The 25134-nt window shown below is 43.1% G+C and overlaps 1 protein-coding gene across 1 annotated transcript in view; it reads right to left on the minus strand.

The window, feature by feature from the left end:
• Positions 1-2165: 2165 nt before the first annotated feature.
• The window catches only part of LOC112574510 (kappa-type opioid receptor-like), a 39106-nt gene continuing 16137 nt past the window's right edge, over positions 2166-25134 (minus strand). The window contains exons 4-9 of the mRNA XM_025255636.1: positions 11957-12316; positions 11585-11706; positions 8075-8198; positions 4276-4478; positions 3696-3978; positions 2166-3548 (exon numbers count right to left, since the gene is read on the minus strand). Coding sequence (XP_025111421.1) covers positions 3156-3548; positions 3696-3978; positions 4276-4478; positions 8075-8198; positions 11585-11706; positions 11957-12316 — 1485 coding nt within the window. The 3' untranslated portion in view covers positions 2166-3155. The remainder of the gene's footprint in view (positions 3549-3695; positions 3979-4275; positions 4479-8074; positions 8199-11584; positions 11707-11956; positions 12317-25134) is intronic.

Consider the following 25134-nt stretch of genomic DNA (forward strand, 5'->3'; position numbering starts at 1 on the left):
CAGTTATGTATATAAATTAGTCATTAACAAGTTAAGAACATGCAAAATGTTAGTTGTATTGTGATACTCAAAGTAATTGAAATGTTGATTCAATGTTGACAACTGGCCATGGAAGTCAACAGTCTGACTACAACCCTTCGCCTGCTTGCTTGTCAATAAAGAATGAAAAACAAATTCTCAGAAATGTTCATGTTCTGTGCAGACTACACTTTTTCTATACCTATGTACTGATGGTGGTTTTATTAACTTCTTGTCGCTGCCAGTGTGTGGTGACTGCAGCAGGCGGTGGTAGGCGCTGTCGGTGATGGCGACGGACTGTAACAAGCTGATGCACGTTATCTGTGACACTACCTGAGGTCAGAGACTGTCGCCAAGGTGTATTCCTGACCTACATCATCTATCAATTATCAACTAACACATTTCATTTCTGTGACCCTAGTGGTTACAACTCTGGTGATATCACAGTATTCACACGGCGAGTCTAATGAACATCTTATTTGCTTCAACTTAGAGTTGACTGTGTACAAACCTTTGTTGTCGGCTTTGTAGTCAATGTTTGTCGTGTGTGGTATGTGTGTGTCACAAGCCTGGACTGGTGTGATGTGAGTGACATCCAGTATTTACCTGTTTTTGCCCAGTCCAAGCAGTAGTCTCAGTGTTGTGTCCCTCCCCTACCCTCCCCACTCGCGATGGTCTTTAGTTTTTCAAAGACTTTAGTCTTCGATGACTTCAAACAGGAAAATTGTTTTTTGATTTCGATTTTCTTTACTGTATTGAGCGAAGAGTTTCTATCCGAGGAAAATTCACTCGCTTGCTGGTTCACTAGATTGAATGATCGATTGATCAATTAATTCATTAATCGATCACGTGCTCTAACGATCAGTCAATCCTAGTTGTATCTCCTCAAGTAACGCTGATAGTTTCATCGATCTTCTTTTAAAAGAATGAAATCGTCGGCTTCTTCACACGCACACGCACGCGAGAACACACCAACACACACACACACACACCTACACCCACCTACACACACCTACACACACCTACACACACCTACACACACCTACACACACCTACACACACCTACCCACACTCACATCACAACCTATTTACAGACGGACTTTGCTATTTCACTATTAAAATAAAGCGATGGTGGACAGTGGAGGTTGAGTGTTGTTTACCACGTGGCACCATGGTCACCATTCCACAGATGTTCTTCCAGATTCCAACTGAATTCTACTTCTTAACCGAGATAATAATCAAATACTTCTACACTATATACAGTATAAAGTATAGTATAATACTATTATAATACTATAATAGTATAATACTATAGTTTCGTCGTGAAAAAGATGATGTCATGTGATGTGAAAGGTGTGATTGTGAGTAGTGTTTGTCCAAGTGGACCCATCAGTTCCAAACCTAGTTAATGTGTAGCGACTGGCCTGTAGTTTGATGAGGTTTATGTTTTAAGCTAAAGTGCGCTGGGGACAGTTTTTGTGACAGTTCAGCTCCATTTGCACATTGGATACAATCTCAAAAATGAAACCTCGATTTATGGACAGAATCCGATTACTGAAGCTGATAAAAAAAACTGCACACTCAGCTTCAATCTTGTCCTCACATCGCAGGTCACACTGCAAGTGGAGTTTGTGAAGTGTGTGTGTGTGTTTTAGTGTTAGTGTGTGTGTGTGTTAGGGAGATGGGTGGATGGGTAGAAAAGTGTGTACGATCGTTTGTCTCTTGCCGCCTGTAGGACTGTCTGCACGTCTACCGATGGAACAGGAAGGTAAGTAAGTCATCTGTCCAGTGCTCCAGCTGTCCACGGCGCTTACAAGACTAAGAATAAACAAAACAAGTTGAAGTATGATGCAGAGATAATTATAGTGACTAAACACGTCGTGAGATATACGTTTGGTGACGTAGTGACGTTAGATATAAGTTTGGTGACGTAGAGACGTAGTGCGATAGGTGTGGTGACGTAGAGACGTAGTGCGATACGTGTGGTGACGTAGTGACGTAGTTAGATGTAAGTTTGGTGACGTAGAGACGTAGCGGCGCTGCCTTCTCCGCGCTTACATCTGCTCTTTCTTCACAAACATCAGTCAAATCAAATGAAAAGCGAACTTGTTCAAGCGCGTGTTTGTCACAACGAGGCTGACGATGATGAACCTTGTAAACATCTTTTATTGGGGAAAGCCGACAAACAACAGATAAACATTTGTTTACTTCAGAACACAAACGTTGTACATGGACGAGCACAATGTGGATAACAGTTGAGAAACAGGCTGGCAACCATCGGGACTCGATTGACAAAACACAACAAATGTGCAGCTACGCAAACCTTGAGAAAATGTCTTCTGACAACAAACAAACAAAAACCTTTGTAATTCAAAGCGACTGCCGGGATTTTTAAAGGTTCAGTGAGGGTGGACAACCTCAAGTGCTTCATCGCAAAACTCAAATGTCAACCAATCTGACACTAGTAAAAATATAAACACATAATGCCAATACTCGCTCATAATAATAATAATAATAAAGTGGAATTTCAGACAAGGAAAATGAACTCTGTAAGCACAGTGATTGCTCCTGTGACCACTGAGAGTGTGTGCTTATAGAAGCCCCTTACTTTGAACATTTAATAAACTGTAAACAGATTGCCTACAAATACAGAATAACACTGCAGATATCAAATAAAGTTTGTTTTAGCGAAGTATCTGAAATATTTACAAATAATGAGGTGACAGTTATACTCCGCACGATTCTCAGTGTAAGCAACGACTGTGAGAAAAACCTGAGCAATCAAGTGTCTTCATGTGGTCAGAGGGGGACAGACTCAAACATTGAAGAGAGAGAGACACACACACACGAACACACACACGCATGCTTATGTCAAGTTAATAAACCCAATCATTTTTTTGTAACATCCTTTAGCAACATCCCCCTTCGTCTTTATATTACTTATCATTACTTTTATGTTACTTATTATCAATTTCATATTACTTATCATTTTTTTCAGTTAGCGGAACTGCCTGATCTACCCGGGTCATTATCAGGACAAACCTCACAGAAGAGCGGCTGCGCAATGCGCTTTTTTAATTTGTTTGTTCATAAAGACATTTGTTTGTTTATAAACATTTTGTTTGTTTACACAGCCTTTACACGGCGCTTCCCACGCAGTTGCCGCAGGGATTTTCCACCGTGGTCAGCTCCAGGTCCGAGCCATCATTGCTGTACCCCATGTTGGTAGACCTTGTTTGAAAAGAATTCTGTCTCTTGAGGAACAGAGTCTGCGTGTATTCTCTCCCTTTGACACACGTGCAGATGGCGTGCAAGAAGGTCTGGCGGAAGTGACGTGACATGAAGCCGTAGATGAGAGGGTTGACGCAGGAGTTGGCGTAAGCGAGGAGATAGAATACTTGCCTCATTGGCTTCAAGTACCCGTAGTTCAGCGGGTGGAGGATTCCAAACGCTGTGAGGACGTTGGAGACGAGCAGTGGCGCCCAGCAGATGACGAAGACAACGATGACAAACACCAGCATCTTGATCACCTGCAACAAACAGGTTTTGATCACCTGCCGCAAATAATACAGCAAAACAATTTATGATAGTCTGCTCAGGAACAAACTTTTTCAATAAGTCATTAAATGATCCCACAAACCGCCAATTTATTCACTAGTGAAGTAAGGACACCAGACCTGTTTGCGAGTGCGGTCGTCGTCAGGATGAGGGTTGTCGGACCTGATGGCACGCAGCACTGGCGAGCGCTCGGTGTGGTCGCGGTACGGGCTGCTGCACACGGACGATGGCTGGCTGGCCGAGGACCGGAACGTGTAGCGAGTGTGTCTGCCGTGGACCGGAAGAACCTTTTGACCCGCAGTGAGATGTCTTCTTGGAGAACGAATCCAGACGGGACCCTTGGTGATCCGTGCCATTACTGCACCTGCTTCGTCACAACAGACAACTTCATTGTACCAACAGCTGTCACGTGACTGAGACAAACAAGAAACCGAACCGCTAGGGTCTGAACGGTATTTATATTGATAAATGTTCAAGTATTAATTGTTGTTTCTTCCTGTCAATCAAGTATAAAAGCTGATGAACTCTGCACAGACCTTACACTTAACAGTTTTTACTGCTTCTTTAGAAAATGAATAGTTTATAAGCTGGTCCGTCAGTCAGTCCAATTTGTTGTTGGATGGCGAGTATTGCTGCTTTTCATCCTTCTACTTATCTTTTCTCTTATTCATTCACTCATCAGTCCATTCTGTCTCTCACCCTCTGGAGGCGATGGCAGAGCGCACGCTGCTCATGACCCAGAGTTCGTAGCAGATGCCGACATAGGCAAAGGTCATGACCGAGAGCGGGAGGACGAGCATGACGAGCAGCATGTAGACTTCGTACAACATGGAGTGCACCGTGTCCTCCCAGTTCTTCACGCACCAGTAAGCATGGTGTCGATTGCCCACCTCTCGGTGAATCTGTCACAGGTATTCGTTCACCTTGATAGTTCAACAGGTATGTCTTCAGGCTAGGAAGCTGGACATCAGGGCAGCCATCTGAACGCCCTCAGTAACCTCATAAACCTTTCTCACATATTCAGCACAGATATACACTTAAATCATTATAGATAGTATCGCAGACTTATTCTCTCTCTCACTCATTCACACACACACACAAACGTCGAATTTATCAACATTATTTTTCTTTACCTTCTAGGCAGGGAGAACGAGTAACAAAAAACTTGAAGAAAACCATTTTGTTTCCCAAATTAAAGTGTCAGAATCTGGAATCATTGGTGATTTTTAACTTCGGATGTCGGACCTGTCAGGAACTGAAACATAGTCGCATTCCCCTTGGAATCTTGTAGCCTTGAAGACACAGACCTTTTGTTCTGTCTACAGGGTCTGGGAGAAATTTGCTGCCACTCACGAAACGTGAACTCTAAATCTCCACTCGCCAAAAAAGGAGTAAGGTACAGAGAGAGACAGAAAAGGAAAGAGAGAAGAAGCAGGTTGGAGGATGGGGAGAGAGAGAGGTCATCAGAAGAGGACAAAAACGAGCAAACATTTGCAATGAGGCTGCTGCGAGGATCACGTCTTCAAATCAAAGATGTGAGCTTGGAGGATGCAAACATCCCCTGCTGAGGACACGGAGGGGGATCAGCACTCCCTTTAATTTCCCTCCACGCGTTTGTCAAAAGGCAACAGAGAGGATCCGGTACAGATACCTAGCTGAGCCTGGTGGTAACGAGATTCCCCCCCGGGAATTCTCTTCCTCTTTCCTCAACCTTTCAAGTTGATAAAAGACACGATGTGCCATGTAGCCCGGGATATAACGGCCAGAGGAGCAGGAGACAAGACAGTAGGTCGCCATTATATTTCGGTAACGAAACCCTATTACCAGATAATTCAGGGCTCGGTAGCTCGCTGTTCGGTTGTTTACGATTGTGGGGTGTCTTGCAACCCGCCATTTTTAGTATCAATCCTCCATATGAAATTTATTGAATATTTAACGCACGTAAACAGTTTCCGTTTTCCTAAGCATCTCCGAACAGAAACCTCCACTCATTTGATTTGTGTGTTTGTGAGGGTTCAGGGATAGAATGACAGTGTGTTGACAGGGTATTCAGGGTGCAGCACACTTTTAATGAAAGAGGAGGGCTGCAGTCTGTCAAGAGCGGACTTATGTTTGCCAGACAGGAAGTAGGCAATTCAAATTTAAGTTTCTTGCTTTCTTGGAACTAACAAAGCTGAGTCAACAAGAAAAATTGAATTTTATCCCAGTTTTATTTTGTTCCAGTCGCAAGGGTTCAAGCCGGGTGAGCAACAAGGTCGCTTATTAAACCTGGACTGTGTGCACATACCCGTGATTTGTGTGCGCTCTGGAATCTGGAAATTTCCTTACAATATTTATTTCTCGAACAATCTTCAGTTTGTACAACGGGAGGCACTAGTCTACTCAGTTTCAAGGCTGCTCACACCACCATCACACACCAACACATCGACTCATTGATCACCAAGAAGTTCACTGTTGTCGACTCATGATTTACGTGACCCTCCTGTCACGTGACCCCGCCCACGTGTGAACACACTCTCGTGACTAAGGTGAGTGGGTAGCCGGGCTTAGAGGAAATCTTTGTGTACCTTGTGGTTACTCTAACATAAATCAAGCTTTGCTCGCTTCAAAGCTCCACGCCGACTGTGATCGACCAGCGAATCGTCTTGATAAATAAGCCGCGAGCCCCGGTAATCAGTCCCCCAAATATCAGCCTCAGACATCCAGCTAACCAAGTAACAAGAAAATGATTGCACAGCATTCTGGCAAAAGAAGACAACACAAATGTGAGGTAAGGAGAAAATAATTGAGACCAAATGAGGTAGAGCCACAGCCACAGCCACCTCCATACCCACAGGGGAGATTATTCCTTTTGAGACAACATGTTCGATAACTCTTTACCTTAACCAGAAGAAATTGAAAGAACCATACTAAGAGAGATTTAATTAGTGTGATGGATGTCTAGTGGCATGCAGTAACTCCATAATATTGTTATACAAGGATTTCTAAAATTATTATTTGTAGACAGGAAATATAAAAGTAACTACCGGAGGTTTGTTGAGATTTGTCTCAACTTTCCTGTCACTAATTAAAAGTCTCCCACCACTTTCTAAATAAGGATTGTCACAAGTATCTCCTTTACAATTTATCTCCTTACATGCCTCCATCTTCCCTTCCCCGACGGCCAACAAAAAGTGAATCTCATTGCAGATGACTCAGCACGAGACCTTAAAGGGAATCCATTTCCTGCTGCAGACTGTTGTGAGGGACAAGCACGTGATGGAGGCACTGCACGTGCAGTCAGCGGGAGGCTGCGAAGTGCTGACTGCTGTTTGTGTAACTACATCAGCAGTAAACAGGTGGAAGGCAGAAATAAAACTGCGATAATGTGATTGTCCTGGTCTGGCACTGACCCCCAATCGCCATCTCACTGGGAGGACTGCCATGGGGGACACCTTTCGTCTCCTGGAGCTGCTTCTCAAAGTAAAAGTTTCAGTCTTGATGTGTAGTTCGTGAAATATTCAATGGAAAGTATATTTTTCACCTTTAATCCCGCCGTCAGCAGTGTCAGCGCCATCATCCTGACTGCTCCTGCACCAATCATCTCAGCACCGACACCACTGACATCACCACGACCACCTTTAGCATCATCAATGATGTTAACGCTCTAAAAATGTTGTTTAAACTTCACTTCAGTCTCTTTTCGTTTGTTGAAGATAAGATGATATTATTATTTTTTTAAAAAAGAAGCGCGTGTTTGTGTGTGTACGCGCGCTCATGAAACCTACACCAATTAACAGTATTCATCCAATTCTTACTAATTTTGTAGAGAATATTAGGTTTTTTTCTAGGAAAATACTATGAGACATTTACATTTGTTTTTTATTGATCATTGCCATAGGCACAGAAAATGTCGTATACACACACACACACGCACACACATTATTGAGAGAGAGACACACACGCACAAACATTCGAGACACACGCTAGAAGCATAACGAGACCACAGACTGTTTGCAGGAGCGAGAGATGGAGGGAGAAGTGATGACAAGCCCCACACCGGAGGCCAGGCTAAACACAGAGCCGTTAGTCGGTCTGCAGGGAGTCCAGGGGCTGAAAGGGAGGAAGAGTGGGGCGGGTAATTGAAAAGAAATCGCATTCTTCCCCGCCATCAAGCCAGGAGAAGGCCGAAGCCTGGTCTGCCCCTGCACCCGGCCATCGGCGAGTGCCTGGCAAAATCAACCCAATCCCCCACTTAGCATGTCCCTTAGCCCATAATGTCTATTTGTCATCCACCAGTTGACTGCGTCGTCTCCCTTTCATCCGCCATTTGCAATAGTCGCACGTATGACTGGCATCAATACAAACCGCCAACACTCTAGAGAGAAGAAGAAGGAATTTTGTTTGTGATGCGTGGGATGTGGGACTGTGTGTAGCCTATACAAGTCATGTGACATGGAAAAGAACAGAATGTGACGACAAGCAGACGACAGTGTAGAAGTGAGAGAAGACAACTCACCGTCTGGAAGACGATGGGCATGGCCAGCACAAGGGAGACCACCCACAGGATGAAGATGGCGCGGCGAGCTCTGCCCACGGTGCACACGTACTTGGCCCGCATCGGGTGCAGGATGGCGTAGTACCTGCAATCACAGCAGTCAGGCGGGTAGACAGGTGACCATGCTGCCACCCTCACAAGGAATATCATGTCAAGATGGCGGGTACTTTCATCCAGGGAGTTACTCAGTCTTTCCTCTGAGTTTGTAAGTCTCCTTGTGCATCTGTCCTGCACTCACTCTCTCAAGCTCTCCCTCGCTCGCTCTCTCACTGAGTCACTTGCATTAATATACACGTACACACTCTCTAGCACGCCAACCCATGCACGCAGATATTCAAACGCATTGTCGTTCATTCTTCTCTCTCTTCCCACTGCATCTGCCTTTCATTCTCTCACCATATTTTACTTGGTCATCAGCTCTGATAGAAGTAAATGTTTATGCTCATCTCCCTGATATGTTGCTATTCGTGACAAATAAATATTCTTTCACATCTTCCATCGATGTTGAGAAGTCGGACGATGATGCATATCGCTTGATATTGTAATGACAATATTGATGTACACTGAGGGTGTGTAGATAACTGTATTGTATGTGCATTGTCTGTGGTCTTATGACTGTATGTATTGTAGATAATTAGTTATTATGGTAATTATTCCGCACGTGCGCACACACATGTCAGTGGTTCAAGCAGAACCGGGTATTCCGATTTCTACTTATTACTTACACATTTCCATCGTGATGTGTTTCAAATTATATATATAGAGAGAGACACAGATACGAAAATACATTTATTATACTTTTGCACACTAACGTCTGTCTGTCTGTCTGTCTGTCTGTCTGTCTGTCTGTCTGTCTGTCTGTCTGTCTGTCTGTCTGTCTGTCTGTCTGTCTGTCTGTCTGTCTGTCTGTCTGCCTCTGTCTGTCACACACACACACACACAAAGAACGAACGGAAACACTGTCGTGGCATCAAATGGAGTCTGTTTCATATTATTTCAGCGCTCAAAATGCATTGTGGAAACACAAAGAAATAAATCAACACATTATTGTTGTTTTTAACTAGTTATTTATCAAAAGCCTTTACAATTATTAAATGAGGTTCATGGTTGAGTTGATTAATAACGAAGTGTTCACGCTTAAGTCACTTCAAATGAGATTAAAAGGTTTTATTCTTTCAAACCTCTCCACCCCTCTTGTCCTCTTCCCTTCACTCAGAATAAAAGGCGATGATAGTAGCTGTTGACAGATGTTGTTATTACAAGACAACAGTCCAAGATGGAAGCCAGACAGTCAGACAGTGCCGGACATTTTCACACAGAAACAGGGGGCCACGCAGAGGCACCGTGAGACCCACAACTCCTCTTATGTTCTAATCTCTCTTTCTCCAAAACATTATTTAAATATCCTCATTACACAGTTTTTAGTCGACTTCGGCTATCGTGGACACGAACTTGGGTATCTGGACAGAAAGTATCCAAGCATCCTCTCAAATGGGGACCGAAGGACAGAGCAATTAAAAAAATCCCTCCTTCACTCTTTCTCTCACTCACTCCCTCTCTAAATCTCACACTCTCTCTCATTCACTCACTCTCTCTCTCTTTGTCTCTCGCTCAATCTCTCGCTCGCATGCTCTCGTCTGAGCACCACGTGATCTGTATGAACATGGTTTCTCTTTTCCCTTGCTTCCGTTTCATGCGAAAGTGCATTACATCAACTGATGACAGTAAAAAGCACGAGCCCCACATTGTAAAACTCGGGCATGCAATGGTGCACAGCCCTTAGCCTGATTAGCTCAGACATTTTATGTAGTTTGTGTTAAAAAGCGAGCACGCACTGTGTGTGTGTGTGTAGGTGTGCGCGCGCGCTCATTGAACCCTCTGCCAATTAACACTGCTCATCAAATCCTTACTAAATTTCTCAACCATTTCACTTTTTGCACGAAAATCAAAGACAAGAATGACAACCGACGGACACTCGCACGAACAGACATCTTAATATGCGATTGCTAACCAGAACATGGACGGTATGTTCTCTGTTACCTCAGTGTAGTCTCTGTCCTTCTGTCCTTCCCTCCTTCTCTCATCTAGCATTACTATGTGATGGCCCTCACAACTCATGCAAGTTTGAACAGAAATGCCCACGAAGACAGGAGCATAAAAAGAAATAAAAGAAAAGAATGAACGGAAGAGGTTGGAGATGTTCAAAACGCAATTACAAAAGAGAATAAAGCGAAAAGAAGACAAGAAGAAGGAGGGTAAAAAACGAAGCGGAAAAGTAATTCAATCGACTTAAAAATGCAATTTTGCATTAGAAACAGAGGGCGAAAGGATGAGACAGGGAGCGAGAGAAGGCTAGAATGACGCCGGCCTGTAATTTGAGAGCCGCCATAATGGTATCTTCACTTGTGAAGAAAGAAATGAGAGAACAAAAACGAAGACAAGAGAAACAGAAAAAAAATCTCCAAGAAAAAAAGAAAGCTTTTAAATTTGTAGGATGGAAGAAAACTGTTAAAATTGTTGGATCTCGGCATTGTACAAATATTAGGTCTGCGCAATGATACTCGGGCTGTGGTGAACTTCGACCTTTGGTGGCGGCTGCTGCCAGCGTCGATGCGGATTGGCGGCAACAGCTGGCGCGAGGATGCTCGTCAGGATACAGATCCTGTCCACTGTTCATCTGCATAAGCAAGCACAGAACAGGCAGTTTACTGCACTCAGCCATCGATTACTGTCATCGCTCCTGTCTGCATTATCTTCTCCTGGCTTTTCATCGGTCGATAATCCACGGCTGCCAATCAAAACTGACAGCAAACTTCCTCAACTCCGCCGACACGCCGAGCTGCTGAGGTTGGTCTCGATGAAATTATCCGTTAAGCCTGAACACGTGGCGGAGCATCTCAGGATGCAGTGGCCATCTCCATGAAACATTCTTCCGATGGTTGTTATCGCTCCTCATAACGATGGTCAGTGCGAGGGCTTATCTTCTCACGTCTGCCATCAGGGTTCAGGTGGCTGGCAAATAAACTGAAAGTAGTCCTAGCACGGAGGGTGTTGTTGACCTTTATTGCAAGTTTGGCCAAGAAGCGAATGAAGCTGCCATACCCTCGTACAGATACCAATACTTACATAAATTAGGTTGGTAGGTAGTCCTTAAACATATCATCTACTATTTACACTATTTCCATTACTAAGAGGATGATTAGGGGCAGTCATTGTGTCATCCACTTTCCTGAGGATGTTTACACAAAACATAGACCCGGTAAGTTTTATTTCCCCTTTCAAGTTGAACATGTTTTGTCGCTGTGTCGGTTGAGTGTCTTTGGTGTGGTGTGATGTCTGGTAACTAATAAGGTGACATGAGTGTATGTTAAAGGAAGAATGGAAGAAAGAAGGAAGAAGAGAAGTTGAAATGACTATATCACACATTAGTAAGACAGGTAACCAACCAGAGAGTTGACCCTGACCTCTCACCTCTCAGCGCTCATGACCATGAGTGTCAGCACGGAGCAGAGGGCGGAGACGTTCTGCAGGTAGCTGACCCCCCGGCACAAGAACTCGCCGAATGTCCAGGAGAAGGAGAAGAAAGCTGCAAACTGACAGGTAAAGCTGGTGGTACCGCAGGTCAGTCTCGAAACCAAGGTTCAGCGAAACAAAGAAACTTCTAAAATACCTTGACCCTCGACACCAATGAACACGTTTATTACACGTTGATTACCACTTTACCAGTAAACATGTTTACTGCGACTATTAATACAAATATGGTATTTCAAATCTGTAAATGTCTACCTGCAGACGACGGGAGGACTACTGTACCGTGACGACCAGTGAGTGAGCGGTACTCACCTTGATGGGGATACAGATGCACACGAGCAGCAGGTCGGCGGAGGCGAGGCTGAGGAGGAAGGTGTTGGTGATGTTCTTCATGCTCCGGTAGCGAGCCACCACCACGATCACCAGCAGGTTGCCGATCATGCCCAGGGTCAAGGTCAGGCCGTACACCAAGGCCACGGGGATGAGTTCACCGAGGGGCAGCGCGTGGTCGGAGACGTCGTAGTCGTAGTAATCATCGCCGTTGCCCGTCGCCCGTCCTGTTCGTGGCGCTTCCGTTGAAAGAGGTCCGCTCTGATTGGTCCCCCATCCTCCACACCACCGACTTTGTGGTCGCCATGGCAACAGATGCTTTGGTGGCCTGCTGGCTTGTGTCTGAGAAATATCAGGAGAGTGCTGCTGTATAGTGTAAATCGTTCTGGCTTTTATGGTATCGGACACAAGATTTAAAAATGCAATCAGCTTTATTTTTCTTTTATACTTGTCATCAAGGATGAAGAAAACTTTTGAAGGCTATTTTATCTCTGGTTAGTCATTCTGAAGAAGATTAAACTTGAACATCTTCGCAGTATGTGTAAGAGAGTGCGCGTATTCTAGTGTGTGTGTGTGCATGTACGTCTGTGTCTTTGTGGATGTCTGTGTATTGTAGGGCTGCATTTGTGTGTGTGTGTGTGCGTGTGTGTTTCTTTGAGTGTGAACGTATTCTAATGAAAACATTCATGCGTGTGTATGTTTGTGCGTGTACCTGTCCTTCAGTAATCTTAGTGCTGTGCAATACACTGTCGTTATATATAATTATATATACACACACAATGCAGACACAAAGATGGAAGCTACTAATTTCTTGTACAAAATATACAAAGTACACATTCTCCGTTGCCAACAATGGACTTCTTATTAAGATAAAACATCTCCTTGACTTCCAAGGCAAAAATCAGAAGGGAGTCAAATACAATAACTGGTAGACAAAGATAACAAATCCTTGGTTGTGTCTTGCACTAATGGATGGAAAATACAACAACAAATAAACAAAATACATAACACAGGAAGATAAAATTAAGTTCCCATCCTTTCTGTAATAAATCTTCTAGTAAAACCAACAAACTATTGAGAAAGGTTTGGTGTTAAAGGGTTTGTAATGAGGAATAACACATTATAGTCACGTTTTCCAGCATCAGGATAGTCAGCAAAATGTAGTGAAATATAAAATCGGTGATTAATCATCATACTTCGACATACCTTTCATCTCTTATCTCCCGATACACCTCTCCCTTCCTCAGTTGAAGGCAAATACTGGCTCCTGACTGTTTATAGAAATATTCCATGGCCTTCAGAAAAGTGACTTTCCATAAATCTTTGGCAGCGAGAAAATTCCATAATTATTGCATTCTGACCATTTAAAGCGTGCTTTCCAGTCCAAAACAAGCTTAAAAACTGCGATCTTCAAGACAAATGACCTTCATTGCGGTGTGTTTTGGGCTTCATTCGATTCCTTGCTCGTCTTTTAAAGCTATCGAAAATCGTATTAACAGAACATTTTCTCATCAAGCAGCATGGAAAATATTTTATTGCATTTCCACCAAACCTGCTTCTGAGTAAAGGGCTGGATTAGGAAGATAGAACACACAGCTCGTACCTGCCAATATTGTGTCCACCTTCTAGGTGAGTGTCCTCTTACTAAATGTTCTTCACAAAGTCCAACCTTTCAACCTAATGCGCCCTTAAGATGCACCTAAAGCTGTCTTTAACCCACAACTTTACAAAGTTCCATAAACCAAACACGTTTCTGTGTAGACGAAAAAAAAAACTTAGAAAACTGATAAAGACTTCAATAAAATCACTTTTTCCATAATTTAAGATGTACACTTATATCAAACTTCGTAATGGATTCAGCGCCTGTTCATAATTTTCATTTCAACCAACAATTTGTGTGGTTGACCAGTTGAACAGCACTACCTACAGGTATGAAATTACGTTTACCTGAACTCAATAAAACAATTCGACTTTCTAGGGTATGTTCTGGAATGAACAAAATACTGGTAATTAAAAACGACTTACTAATCACAAAGAAGCTGAGTCTCTGTGCTTGACACCGATTACCTGACAACAAATATGTGCAGTCCTGTAAAACTGTTTGTGTCATTGGACAGACAGTCTTCGTCACCAACATACAAAAGGAAAAAGTTAAGAGACTCTCAATGAACAACTCATTAAAACTGCAACAGATGATGTATTGCCTGAGACAATATAAGTCACACTCATTGCTGACCACGTGTAACAATATGTTCATTGTGTAGGTCACAGGCCATCAAACAGGACAGGAAGTCCACAAATAAACAGGTTCTGGTGTATTATTACTGTGGGCAACAGCTTCGTTTGTTCTGCTGATGTCTGTACACGTGACAGCAAACAGGGCCAGACAACAGGACTGTTGAAAATCCAGAGCTTGTAACAGAAATACCAGAGTAACAACAATTTACAAAAACTCATTCTGTCTCCAGGTCCAAACTCCAATGTCCACAAAACCAGGGACTTGCCAAGATTGAAATCAGATACCAGTCTCCATGTAAAAAGAAAGGTTGGACTGTATTGAGCGCAGGACTAAGGTGGACAAGAGCAGTCTCGACTTTGTGTCCAGATGTTTGTACAATGGATTCAAGACGAACTAATTGGATTCGTCAGCGGCTTTCCCGCCCAGCAATCCCTACATTGGACAAAGTTTTAACTCATACTTTCCAGGATATTTATGACAAGAGAGGTTAGTGCAGCTGAGAATGATAATTATGTGAAACGTATAATTGTTACAAAACTGTGGAAAAGTGAGCGAACTGCTTGCTGACCTTCCACAAACCCTAACCACGCTAAGAAGCAAATCTCGTGAGAAATACGAAGAAACTTTCTAGAAGACGAGCGCTGGCTTGATTAGGAAACACGTGGCATACGGCAAGCTACAAATGTTAGTAAAATCACATCTTAATACTGTACATTGAGTTGTTTTTTACTTCATTGCAGTTTGGTTACGATTTCACCAATCAGAATCCACGATGCATTGTCACGTGGCTACAGACCAGTGAATCCCACGTGACTGACACTTCACAAGCGCTGCAAGGTCCAGCGTTGGTTCGTCGAATTGTATTTCATATTATTATATACTGAGACAATAATTTACGATTACAATTATTCACTGTGGCACTCGGCGCCCTGCTGCCACAAAGGGAAGTGGACCGGATGTGGCTTTACACAGCTGACCATCGGACAGCAGGAACTCTCATCTCCTGCCTGACATCAGGTCTCCATGGACACCAGATGATGAGTGTGGGACCGAGGCTTTCTCTTTCTTAAAAATTACAAATCTTTTTTAATCTACTCAGTTTAAATAACAATGATGTCTCACATTGCAGTCTTTCAGATGCAGCTTAGTCATGATGATGAGGATGAGGAGGAGAACAACGACGACGACGACGACGACAACGATCGTGAGGATTGTAAATCTTCTGTTTTTCTCACTGCTCGTTGTAAGATAGAATTGTGCAAATCTTTAGATCGATCACGGCCGGGAAAATAAAATAAAAAGAAATGAAATGGAAAGCAAAAAGAGTTTGTGAAGGATTTTAATATCCATTATGGGCAAAGGTTGTGGAGGTCAGGCAGTTTGAGAGACAGTGATCAAATGGCTGTCAGGATGCTTTCCTCTAAGACACTCGTCTTCAAAGACATCCACGTGCTTAAAACTTTCAACAAGTTTTTCTCTTCTTTCTTGCAGCAGACGGTTTGGCTCGTCGTGAGTCACTGCAGTGAACTCTCACAAAAGACAACGAGACTTGAAGTTGATTGAACCGCAGTTTTCTTGAAATTAAACATTTCACTTCGTCGCTCTTATTTTCTCTCCTTTTCTCTGGCCTGCGTGTGTGTTTGTGTGTGTGTGTGCGTGTGTGTGTGTGTGTGTGTGTGTGTGTGTGTGTGTGTGTGTGTGTGTGTGTGTGTGTGTGTGTGTGTGTGTTTCTACCCTGATTCTGTTTATCAGCACTTACTGTCCCTTCATATCGGAGATTTGAGGTTCTCGTCTCGATTAACAAATGTCTGGTCTGTTTATCATTGTACTTACACACACAAAACAGAGTAAGTACTTCATTATGTCTATCGACAATTGTTAATAGATGTAGATAAATATTTTAAAATGTCTCCTTGGGTATTATTTAAACATTCATAATAAAAAGTCAAACTCTAACATACAATGAGAAGGATTTAGTGTCAGGGTTGGTGTAAGAAAATGTAATATGAGTGTTTGAAGGGTCAACACCAGCAAGTCTCAAGTCTTATCACGTGGTGTCCACCTCGGTGTAGCGCGGTCTGTAACAATCAGGATTGATAAACTTACAACTCTTGAAAGGTAGAATAAGCACATTACAAATAGTAAATTCCCTTCTCTGGCTTGTAATAATCATTATATTTTCGTGGACAGGCAACTCATATTTTTTTTTTTCATTTGTTCTTGTTTGTGCCGCCGCTCAGTGCCACTGAGAGAAGGAAGGAAATAAGAGATGAATGAAAGGTCTGAGTGTTTTGTTGACTCTTGTTCCACACAAACAACTCTCGGCAATGCTGCCACCTCACTCTTTCTCTCAGCCCTAGTGATGTAGACAAGCATCCACCTGTAGGAGGCTGATTGTGTTTTCCGCGCAGTTACCTTCGACAGGTAAGAAATCAGTTCCAGGTTGTTGCACTCGTTGTCAGCAGCTATAAGTTCACTTAAACTCTTATACGGAAAGTGAGCAAAAACAACCTTGTTATTCAGTATGTACACAGATTCTTTTGTCTGATGCATAGGAAGAAGAAGCAGACGGGTGGGCGGCCTCCTGTCCACGTTTTTCAGCGATGTTGCGGCTTTCACACAGCCACGTGACCCACCCACAGCTGTATAGTCACTATAGTCACTATAGCCCACGGCCTATATTAAAAAGAAACAACAAATGTCTACGCACCTAGGTTCTGCTGTTTGTTGGAAACGAAATCAGCACATGAAACCTAAAAGGTAACGAAAGTCATGTGACCGTGCAGTTGTTGCTGGGTGACCTTTGATCTTAGTGTATATCCATTATTTATTTGATATGTTGTAATGACATGTCTAATAGTAATAGCTTCATTAGCATGACAACTACTCTATTATTAAATGGATAATGTATGGTTTGAGTTTGATGGTTTGTTGTTTTTTTTAATTCTTTTTTGTTTGTTTTTCCTTTCTTTGTTTAGTTTTTTCTTTGTTTTCGTTTGCTGCAGCTTTTTGTAATTGCAGATTGTGTACGAGCTTGCCTCCAAGTTTTCTCTCGCGTTTGTGAAGTCGTGTACCCGGTTATTTTCTCTGTCTCAGTGGCTTTGATCGCTTCTGTCATGGTCATTAGGTCTAAAGCTACTTTGTTCCACAAGAGAAGATGCGACTTCCGTGTGGAAGCCCACGTGACTATTGTGCTCAATAAATTGGTCCCGGGATTGACGTACGACCGGCCATCAGGCCCGCCTGGGAGTGCGATAGTGCCAGGCGAGCACCAAGCACTTCCGTCTACAGACAGCAATCACGTGGTCTGCACACTTGTGGACAGGACAGACACTTGGCAAACACTTACCCGTCGTTGAGCCCCAAGACACAGAGGTGCGAGAGCTGGAACACGAGACCCGCTCATTAAATAAAACAGCCTGACACTGGTGACAAGTATTGCCGCTGATTATTTCAAGATGTTTCTTTGGAAAGTAATTAGAAAAACTGTTAAAATCATAAGATATGGCTTCAAATCATGAAAGGGAAACAGATTAATTCCTCACAACCCTTTGTTAAACTTTCAGAGCCAGGTGGTCCTTGTCCGATGACTTTAGTTTTCACAGAGAGGATAAACACTCTTCTTCTTTAACTAAGGCTCATAGCTTGTAAATAATTCAAACTAGAGATAGATCTTTTAAATATCTTTTAAATTCCTTCCCTCCGTTATCAAGGTCTATAGAAAGCAACGGAAGGACTGTGGATCACGTGATGACAAAATGTTTCCCCACAGGTTCACCAACAGTCACTGGAGCTGCGAAACACAAGAAGCGATGTGTCAGGAACTGAAGATCGAACACCTTTGTCTCCCTCTTATTTACACATCAACAAACCCAGTACAGGACCGTGAAAACGAACCCACCCATCGAATTGTCAGCAAACAGGTCCTCAGCTTAATGACGAGGATGGCCTCTTGATGCCACCTGTGGGTGGAGAGGACAGAGCAGCTAACGAGGAGGGTAGAGGGTAGATAGCGGGAAAAGGCGGAGAATCAAAGTATTTGGCGGAGTTAGCTGCCCATTACCACACTAATTGATGTCTGGACAATGCTGTCGGGAGCAACACACCAAAAGTCGAGAGACTAAATCTGGCAAAGGCCTTGTGGAACCTCAGGACCAGGGATGGTGGTGTCCAGGAAGCCCACAAAGCCAGCACCGAGAGTTATTTGTGTCCAGAAAGCCTCCAACTGTCAGCGGACATCATGGTGCAGACCTCACTCTTGGAGACTGACGAATTTTCGTGTGAAAAACTTTTCCCGAGACAACCACTAGTCTGTGCGGCTAGTCGATGACACTGGTGATGGTAATGATGTACCGACAGTAGGTGTTGTTTCACGCCGTGTCAGCAGCATGGCCGCCATGTCATGGCCAGATGGTTCGCAAGGCCACCAAGAGTTGATTTAGTTCTTCATAAGTGTAAGTTTATGCTCTGTGTGTGTGTGTGGGTGCACGAAAGCAAGCATCTTTTTTCCATTTTTACTTCCCCCTATCTCTCTCCCTTCATTCTTTGTCTCTCCCAGATTCCTGTTGAGTTCACAGTGCCACAAACTCGCTGGGTGCAGTTCTCAAACGGACTCATCAGCTAAAAGAGCGGCCGTGACATGAAAATCAAAAACACAGAGCTTATCCCCTGCAACTGTTGAAAGTGAAATTCCCCAGTTGTAATCCCCAAAGTAGTTCTAGCAAAGGGAGGGGAGGAGGAAAAAATTGGCCCGCATCCGATGATCTCCACATTAAGGAATTAAAGCGCATAATGGCCATGCTGGTTAGTTTTATCAGTTTAAGTCTTCTTTTTGTTCTGTTTGATGTTTTCTTATTGCTTAATCGCGATCAACAGAATCTTAGGACACAGTATAGAAACTTGAACATCGACAAACAAAACAATAAAACAACACAAAGACCGTTACTTGCGAGACCTACTCTCTGACGTGTCCAACGACTGCTCTTGACCCTGCGTGACCCCGAGGGTCAAAAGGCTATCAATGCAGGCAGTGTGAACATCACAGTGAGCTAGGGACCATTCCTCTTTGTCCTAACCTGCACAGTTCCACAACAATCAGTTTCTTTGATTTCTCATCGTCGCCACTGCTGATGGCATTCTCCAAATTTAAAGCCTCGTGTGAACAGTTGAACATGTATTTTGTTGTTTAACTAGCTGAGCGTTGTAGCTGTTGCTTCTTGTAAGGACAAACACATCCATCTTCTTCCCTCCTCCTCACCCAGTACACTCCCCTCCCACAGTGAATGGTGCCCCACTGATGGCAGACAGACAGGCTGATGTAGTTAGCCATTCTGGAAGCGGAGGGAGTCTCTGCAGACGAGAGGAGTGTGTGGGGGGCGAGTTGACAGCAGGTGTTGCCAGACGATGTTTGGGTCCACAGTTAGAGACCAATAAACTTTCAGCCTTCTCTGGCCGCTTGGTGAAGTGACAAACAGACTTTTCTGCAAGTGTTACCATCCTCCATCAGATTAGGGAGGAGAGTGGGCTGACTGCCTGCCGCCAAGTTTTTTGAAGTGTTGTACCGTCTAGCCACTCACACCTCCATGGAAGGAGGCTAAAGTGAATTCTATTAGTCATACACGAGAGCGGAGAGTTCGCATTCACCACATTAGGCGGGTGTCTAACAGTTTAAAGTGAGTTTAAACGACACAAAGAACGGGTACTTAGAAGCGGGTGGTGAACAGCCTTTATGAGTAGCGTGGGGCTGGGTACCTCCACTTCCCGCAGAGAGTGAGAGAAGGAGACAGCAAACCTTTTCACACCCAATTGAAACCATGTCAAAGTGTGTGTGCGCGTGTATGTTTACATGTGTACGTGTGTGTGTGTGTGTGTTTGTGTGTGGTCAGTCTTCACTCACTGTTTTCAAACTCCTGTTCACAGAACCTGCCACAAAAGTGAAAGCACAGCACAGGGCACGTGAAGAAGCTTTTTTCAGACATAAATGAAATTTTGTGATTTCTCAGAATAAAATTTTGTCCTTTTCTTGCTGTCGTGGCGTGCGTTAACGAGAATACCTCGTGTGTCTCGCTTTTGTGAAGCTAAACTGATTAACCAATCAAAAACGCTTCATTTACGTCACGTGACATAAAACAAAGAGAGCATTAATCTGAATGAACTCACAAAATCAACAGGTTTTTATGAGAATAGAATAATCCGTATGACAAGTCTGTTCAGGACTTCACATGATGACAAAGAGGACGAATACTCCAAAGAATAAAGGAAGACGAAAGACAGCGAAAGCTTTGCCTACTAACCTCGACTCTCACCTGCACATTGTCGAAAGCTTCACAATGAAGTAGGTACATAAAATAACCGATTGCACTGAGATGTGCGCACCTGCAGGCCACCCACCTGTCTCCGTTTCCTGCTCCACTCCAGTCTAAAAACAGGTTTGTGACATCGCAGGTGACAGCTCAAAATCACCTCCTGTGTTTGGTTTTTCCTTGACATCTGCGAGACAACATTATGTTTTCTGACTCATCTGAACAAAAGATAACCATGTATATTCTGTGACGATAATGAAGTGCATCACCGAAAGGACAAAGCCTTGTGCTTCACAATATAGGAGCTGACTGGGTGAAAGAAAACCTCAATCACAACAAGGAGGATGAATGAAACTTTCTGTTTATGCCATGAATGTCAAAACTTTTGTTGAACATTTTTACTGAAAACTGTGTCGGATGGATCCCTTGATGTTGAGATAACATGACAATGATGAGAAGGTTCTAGATGAATAGAGAAGATCTTTGGACAGGAAAGTAGCCAGTGAAACATATTGTGGGTTCTATGACAGGTCTTTCAGTACACCAGACCTTCTGTAGTTTAGGAAACTAGAACAAACGTGGATCAACGGCGGTGTGGTCAAACAATTTTTGTTTAAATCTGCTTTTGAATGAGCAAGCTCTCCCAGTGCCTTTAAAAACTCGTCCTTTCTTAAAATAAACTCTCCAATATTTTCAACAAAATCCGTGGTTTCATGTGGCCATTCGCAGAACTGCGGCCAAAAGCTCGTCTGCCATCTGTGAACGCAAGTCAACTTGCTCTGCCTCATGATTGAAAAAGTCTGTTCCTACCCATTTGTCGATGAAAACATCCCCAACTTTCCTTTTGGCAAATTCTTTGAAGTTCGGAAACGTTTCTGTACCCAGCGATTTGAAGAACTGGACAAGGTTTTGGGGAATACAGGAATCCTTCATCCCTGTGTTGCCCTGTAAGCCAAGCAGCTCAAGTGCAGACGATGTGGCGCACATCACACGCCCACGGTAACTGGAGTTGACATTATTCTCATTTACTTTCCAGTTTGTTTGTTTTGTTTTTGTTGTTTTGCTTTTTTTTTTTTGAAATCTTCAAAACCGTTGTTCTCCGGGATAAGATGATATTCTCCAAGTCCTTTTTGTTCTCTGGGCACACATCAATCATGGACACAAAAACAAACACAATGTCGGACATAGGGAAACGAGAGACTGCACTGACAGACAAGCTAAGTAACACGCAGTGGTAGAGAAGGAATAAAAGGACAGACAAGCAGACAGACATGCAAGAGAAGTAAGCATGAAGTCCTGACCTCTGCCCTCTAAGGATGAAGATGTGCGTGAGACAGATGACAGACTTTGCTAGTTCCTGGACACAATGACCGACCGCAGGTCTCGAGGGGAAGGAGGAGGATGTAAGCTCTTAATGCTGCAGCTCGCGTGCCAAGACAGTTTAGTGAGCTGCCATCAGCTCAACATGTCAAAGGTTTTCAAGTCACGTCCTACAAGAACAGACATTAGGACAGACTGTTGTCCTAAAGGTGGTGCAGCTTGGACTAGTCAACAACTGTTTTTAATTTTCATCGCTGCCAGCTAAGGTTCAGGAAAACAAACAAATAACATGAGCTATAAAGAATAATCAACCGTACTAAACGAACAATAAAATCAAACAGGGATGGCAAGCCAGTGAACACAGCGAAGGAGAGGGTGGTGTGGTCCTGTTTCCTGGCTCTAAGCACCAGACAGCAGACTTCTGTACTTTCTGGAGTTTGTGAAGAATGTATACAGGGCAGCCAGCAAGCAAGGAGTTGTAGTAATCAAGACTGATAAAACAAACACACAGACAAGTGTGTTGGTAGTATGGTGACTGACATGAGGTGAGCTGGTGCTTGTAAGTAGGCCCAGACCTGTGTCCAAACTACTTTCTCTAGGGTCTTTGAGAGAAAAGACAAGATGGAAACTCGGCGATAATATTCCCAGACAACTGAATAAAGCTAGTTGACAACTCTGGTGATTTAACACTCCGGGAAAGTTTTACCAATTCTACTTTCCACGTTAAAACTTTTTTTTCGTTACAATCGATTAATAAAGTTATTACAAAGTTTAGCCCCGGAGCTTCATCCTGTTGTCCATTGTTCTGTCTGCAAACCACGACAGTAGGTTCACTGAGGTCGACAGATTAGCTCGGCCATCCTGTCAGACTATTTGGCAGTTTTCTTTTTAAACACAACTCAGGTAAAATGATAATTATGATAATTATGATAATTACATGATAATTACATGATAATTACTGACATAATTATCTATTTTACCACTGTGAGCCACTTTCTGTATTTTGTGTTCGAGGCACAGAAATATTGTCAGATTGAACATTCACACCTGTGAGAACACTTGGCATGAGATGGTGCGAAAGAAAAGTCTGGAGTAAGTTGAGCGACGAGTTCAGTCGGGAAATTAGAGAAATTGTGGTGATGTGATTAGTGTGGAGACAGGTGTACTCTCGAGATAAATGTGTCGGGATAACACAGAGTTGCCATCTCTAGGTGAATGGGATGGAGAACCACAGAGAAGTAAAGTGTTTAGGATAATAGCTCAGGGACTTAGTCCAAACTGATTGGTGGTGCGGGTAAATGTTTAAAGAGCTGAGATACACGCAGCCTCTGGTTCGTTTGGCAAGAAACTGCAGAGAGATGAATGTGACAGAATATTAAGAGCTGATATTATAGAACCGTCTGTAAGAAATGAAGAAATAACGACTAAATGAATAAAAGACGAACTATAAAAACAAGCTTCTCTATCAGTTTTGATTTTTTTCCTCCAAACAAATTTTAGAAATAACAGCATTTGCTCCTCACCGGTGCAGGAAAACACAGAATGCAGTCTGGTCCGTCCTTTCCGACACACTCACCTCATCCCTCCGTCAGGAGGAGAGAAAAAACTTCTTCTACTACTAGACATTTGACTTGACCAGCTCCTGCCACCAGGACACCAGACCACCAGACCACAAGACTACCAAACCAACAGACCACCATACGACCAGAGCACCAGACCACAGACCACCAGACCACCACACAAGACACCAGACCACCAGAGCACCAGACCACCCTGACCGAACAAGCGCGTTCACTCGAAGAAGAAACAGTCGCATTACTTCCCCTCGCGTGGAGACGGATGTTGTCAGGGGCAACGAAGAAACATTGTGAGTGACTAGCGGCAGGAAAAAGGAAGAGCTTCAGACTGGATTCTTCTATTTGATGGTTGGACTTGTCACCGGTGTGGATTCCAATTTTCCTTTCTAAGATGAAGCTTCTAGAAGCTCGAGAACTGATATCACGCTCATTAGCCGACTAATTATGAACACGTGACAGACACACAACCAGCCAATCTGATGAGAAACTGGTTTCATGTAAAAACCAAGGTTTAAAATATCTGAGTCGATAATTTAGCATTTCTGACAAAAGATATTAATAACCTCTACAATTGTACCGACAGCAACAACACCGATAGTAAAGGAAGAGGGCTGGGAGTGGGGTCAGCGAGTCCTTGTATATTTTACAGGAAAATGCATTCTTTTTCTAGGATTTGAATCATAACCGCACATTTAAAAGAATTTTTTATGATGATAAATCAGTTTTCTTTGCCAGATACTGTGTACCATTTTTTATATTTATTCAGCTTGGCTCCAGAAATAATTAAACAGAAAAACATGATTAATTAGTTTAATTCATTTTTATAATGCCTGACTTGAGAATTCAATGAGCTTTCTAGGAAAGCTTGCGCGGACCTGCTTCACGCAAAGATCTCGTTGAAAGTTCGTTTCCCGAGGTGATAAACTTCCCCGCGAATGACTGTCACAAAGTCTGTGTTCAGTTTATTAGAGCTGTCATCGACATCGTTATTGATCTAGACTTCCTTGAATCAACTCCTTTCCACGTGAGTGACTTCGGCGGAGTGTGTGCCATGGCTGGTCACGCCTACCTGTCTACAGCATGCAGCCAACTCATTTATATTTCATTAACCTTCTAGCTGATGAGTTCCCCCTTCACCTGCTGTTGCTCCAATTCTTAATGGCTTGGGGAAAAGAGGTGTGAGCCAATAAACTGAAGTAATTAAAAAAAATTTCTTTTCTCAGAGGAAAAACGCAGATTTACAAAGTAATTTTACAAATGGTGTAAAACAAGAAAAACAATATAAACAGGCATCAGGCCTGGACAGCATGTGTTGCAGGCCACCCGCTTAATTTCTGTCTTTGTGAGAAAGTAAATATGACAATTGCTGGGTGACAATTCCCTCCCTACATGTGGTGTTGTACTATGGTGCAGCTCATCTATTTTTCAACATACCAAACCAACAGCAAGAAAAATTGGACAGTGTTCTCTCACGATCAAATTCCGGGTACAAGTTTTGTGTGTTTCTTTGTTTGTTTATTTTATTTCAACCTTTCATCTCACTAAAAAAAGAAAAACGTAAAGGATACTGACAGCTGACTAGTCAGCCATTTTCTAATCCCATCACTTTCATCGACAGACCCAACCTCTCTGTAGTTTTCTGTCAACAAAATATTTTTGCTTGCCTTTAACAAACAACAGTCATATTTTATCTTCTGTCAGTCTTCTCTTCTTCTTATACTT

This window comes from Pomacea canaliculata, linkage group LG10, assembly GCF_003073045.1.
Source record: "Pomacea canaliculata isolate SZHN2017 linkage group LG10, ASM307304v1, whole genome shotgun sequence".
Lineage (NCBI taxonomy): Eukaryota > Metazoa > Mollusca > Gastropoda > Architaenioglossa > Ampullariidae > Pomacea > Pomacea canaliculata.